Consider the following 4098-nt stretch of genomic DNA (forward strand, 5'->3'; position numbering starts at 1 on the left):
GGTCACTTCCTGGGAGCAGTGGAGGGACCTCTGATGAGCTTCGAAGGCCCCTATCCAGGACACATGCCACCATTGGAGACTAGGTACCCAGGATGCTCTGGAGAGACTGCCAAGGCCAAACGTGCCTAGCGCTGCTGGTTCTCAAGAGCGCGATGTTGGCAAAATGAGATGAAAACCTGACACGACCCATGTTTCCGCGTATTTGCTGGATGTTGACTAAATCCTTCGTGAGCATTCCCTTTAATTCTTGGAGGGGTTTGCAAAGTAGGTATTACGGTTCCCATTGTAGACGTGAGGAAATTGAGACTGAGTGCGGTAAAGGAATGTCAGAGTTTGGTTTTCCAGAAGCTCCTCTTCAGTAAAGAGTCCAGGAATGTGGATTCTTTGGGGAGGTCATATCACACTGGTCCGAGTGTAGGGAAGTGTCCCAGGGAAGAAACACTTTGAGGCCAGCATCACAGTTTGCAACCAAAGCTTTAATCTGAAAGGTATCTCAGAAACGGTACAACTCCAAACAGGCACACAGACGGGCGCGCACACACACACACACACACACACTCACACACACACATGCACACACATGCACACACACATGCACACACACACACACACACACACAGGCTGAGATTCTCTTATTTCAGCCACGAGGGAGCTGGAGTCTTTATAAACCCACTCTCCAGAAGCAAGGGTTGAGTGTGTTTTCTCCGTGTAGCATGCTCAGGCAGCCTGACATTCTGCTGCGCGTGAAAAGGGCACTTAGGCATTGAGGTGCAGAGCTGGTAGGCAGAAGTTGTCCCAAACACACCAATACCCAAGAGATAGGTTTGGTGGCTTCAGACGTCTTTGGCAGACTATGGTTGTCACCATTCATTCCACTATGTTCTTAATTAGCCGGGCGGATGGAGAAAATCATTGGAAGAGACAGAAGAAGAGGGTGGAATATGAATGGGGGGGATGAGGAGAGGAGTAGGGGGAAAAGGAGAAGGGAGGGAGGAAGAAAGGAAGCATAGAAGGAAGGGGGGAGGGAGGAAGAGAGGGAGAAAGGGAAGAGAAGAAAGAAAGAAACTAAAGAATGAAGGGAAGGAAGGAAGGAAGGAAGGAAGGAAAGAAGGCACGGTGCGAGGAAGGGACCTGCATGGACAGGCATGCAGGGAGGAAGGGAGAAAGGCAGAAAAAGAAAGACAGCCTGACAGAAAAAAGAAAGAGCAACCATAAATAAAGATGTAATGAGCGACGTGAGGACACTGACGAGGCTAGCTAACAAGGTTAGGGCTAGAGTCCCCAACTCACCTGGTTTTGCCCATCCTGCCCTCGCCTTTATGCCCCTGAAAGCCCCACCTCGGGTGAAAGCATTCGACCCTAGGAAAATCAGGGGTCCTGTTCAACAAGGACGTATATTGACTGATGCTTGCTTAGTCCCAGACTACTGCTGCTGCTTCTCCCCACCTGCTTTGCTTCTGCCTTGCCATGTGGCAGAGAAAACACCAGACATCGGCTACGCAAGGGTCTTTGATTGAACTGAGATACGCAGGTGGGGTTGGGTGCTACAGGAGACAGATATGCCTGTGGGAGTCTCGAATCCGGCTTCTGTGGGGAAACGGAACTGGCCTCAGGGATCTACCACATTTGTCCCAGTGAACATATCCGCATCATGCCCCTCACCTCAGAGATACTCGCAATCCACATTCAGTCTAAGGGCAAAGACTGGGGAGGGAACACTGCTGTGACCCTAGCCACCCCAGCAGAACGTGATCACACGATGGATGCCATGATCACTGAAACAAGAACGATGCTGCTGATGTGCCCACCTTCCTCTCGTTGGAAAATGTTTCTGTGAGTTATTCTCAAATAGGAAACCATTAGACACTTATTTTGTAACGAATCCCAGCATTTAGGAAACCGCTTCCTCGTTTATGATTCCCCCAGTGACTATGGAAAACGATGTAAACACCAACAAGGAAAGTCCTGCCCATTGGCCTAACCTTCGGGGGTCCAGCGCATAAAAGCCCCAGAACCGGAGGAGGCACCAGAATCTGACAACCTCACCTCCGGACAGGACCCGCCCACCCTCCACCCCCGACACCATGACCCACTCGTGCTGCTCCTCTTGCTGCCAGCCTACGTGCTGCAGGACCACCTGCTGCCGGACCACCTGCTGCCAGCCCAGCGGCTGTGGGTCCAGCGGCCATGGGTCCAGCTGCTGCCAGCCTTGCTGCCGCCCAACTTGCTGTCACACCACCTGCTGCCGGACCACCTGCTGCCAGCCCAGCTGCTGTGGGTGTAGCGGCTGTGGACACAACGGCGGTGGGTCTAGCGGCTGTGGTTCAGGCTGCTGCCAGCCTTGCTGCTGCCCAACTTGCTGTCACACCACCTGCTGCCGGACCACCTGCTGCCAGCCCAGCTGCTGTGGGTGTGGCGGCTGTGGACACAACGGCGGTGGGTCTAACGGCTGTGGTTCAGGCTGCTGCCAGCCTTGCTGCTGCCCAGCTTGCTGTCACACCACCTGCTGCCGGACCACCTGCTGCCAGCCCAGCTGCTGTGGGTCCAGCGGCTGTGGACACAACTGCGGTGGGTCTAGCGGCTGTGGGTCGAGCTGCTGCCAGCCTTGCTGCTGCCCAACTTACTGTCGCACCACCTGCTGCCGGACCACCTGCTGCCAGCCCAGCTGTTGTGGGTCCAGCGGCTGTGGGTCCAGCGGCTGTGGACAAAACTGCTGTGGGTCCCGCTGCTGCCAGCCAGGTTGCTGAAGCCCCGTGTACTGCACGAGAACCTGCTACCACCCCACCTGCTGCTGCCTGCCTGGGTGCCTAGCCCAGGGCTCTGGATCCTGCTGCCAGCCTTCCTGCTGCTGATTGCCTCGCCAAGAACCACCATCTGACTTGCCACTTGGGAATCGGTCACTGCCAAGCGTTGCGGAAAGCCAGCCCGCAGTCCCCAACATCTCGGTTATTCTTCCGCCTGTCTGCCATCTTGTGAATCAGCCTGATGAAGTGTGGACCGCTTCTCCCTGATTCGCTTCTTCTTTCTTTCCTCTGGGTCATGTGCCAGCTTCAGCCAACCTGATACAGAGTTAGGATCTCTGTTTGCTCTCCGTAGTCAAGAACTTTATCCTGTCCCTCTAAATACGTCAGCGCAACAACTCCTCAGGAATGACCGATAACTCGTGGAAACTGCTGAAAGCCCACACGGGTATGTTTTCTTTCTCGGTGTACTCATGAAGCTTGTACGCCTCTTGCTGCCTGTCATGTTCCCTTTCAATGTCTCCCTAGACGCGGGGAGTCTCGCCTGTATCTCTTAATAAACCCTAATCATTTGGAATCCCGTATTGTCTTTGTGGTTTTTTGTACGTACATTTTACATCACATGCAGTGTCCGTGTGGAGCCACACACAGTCCTCCACAAGTCATTATGCGCATTTTCAGCTGAGGAGATTTCACAGTGGAGTGTCCCACAGCTGACATGGACACACTCGGATCCAAGACTGTGGCTCGGGCGCTTGCTGAGGCGCACTTACGTTCAGATCTCCAGACGTGGTAGCAAACGCCCTTAGTCTCAGCACCAGCAAGATGTCCATCCGAGGCCTTCTTTGAGCGCACAAGTGTTATTCTCCGGGACAGGCGGGCCATCACTGGCACTAAGTTGTAGACATCAGTGTCGTACAACTCAGCCACAGCAGCCATACGTGAGGACAGCGGGACCCGCCCTTTAGAGCCCTGGGGAACCCAGGATGCTCCTGTTGCCTTGGGTGGCATCCAGGCCCTCAGCACTCTTCTGCCTCACATACAGGTGAGCCTGCGGTGTCCTCGTGAGCAACAGAGGCAGCTGAACACGCTTGTGTTTGGGTCGTGGAAATCACATTCTTGTTTGGTCTCCTTGTCCCCAGGACCTAATGGGATATAGTAAAATGGCATCTTGTGATTTTGTGCCAAATCTTTTTCTCTTCCCTCCCATAAGGCAATTTGTCAGTTCTTCATAAATCAGGAGCACTGTTTATCCAGGAAGTATATTTATTGATGTTTTCTTTGTCTCAGTGTACTCTGTGGCTTCTATCTTCCTCTTTGATTCTGCTTTCACATTTGGAATAGTTGTTTTTCAGAC

General features: G+C 53.3%; 1 protein-coding gene across 1 annotated transcript; it reads left to right on the plus strand.

Moving 5' to 3' along the window:
• Positions 1-1043: 1043 nt before the first annotated feature.
• LOC122205869 (keratin-associated protein 9-1-like) lies at positions 1044-2747 on the plus strand. The gene has a single exon (XM_042914483.1). It carries the CDS (start codon positions 2085-2087, stop codon positions 2745-2747), a length of 663 nt encoding a protein of 220 aa, XP_042770417.1. The 5' UTR covers positions 1044-2084.
• The last annotated feature ends 1351 nt before the right edge of the window (positions 2748-4098 follow it).

This window comes from Panthera leo, chromosome E1, assembly GCF_018350215.1.
Source record: "Panthera leo isolate Ple1 chromosome E1, P.leo_Ple1_pat1.1, whole genome shotgun sequence".
NCBI classification, from domain to species: domain Eukaryota; kingdom Metazoa; phylum Chordata; class Mammalia; order Carnivora; family Felidae; genus Panthera; species Panthera leo.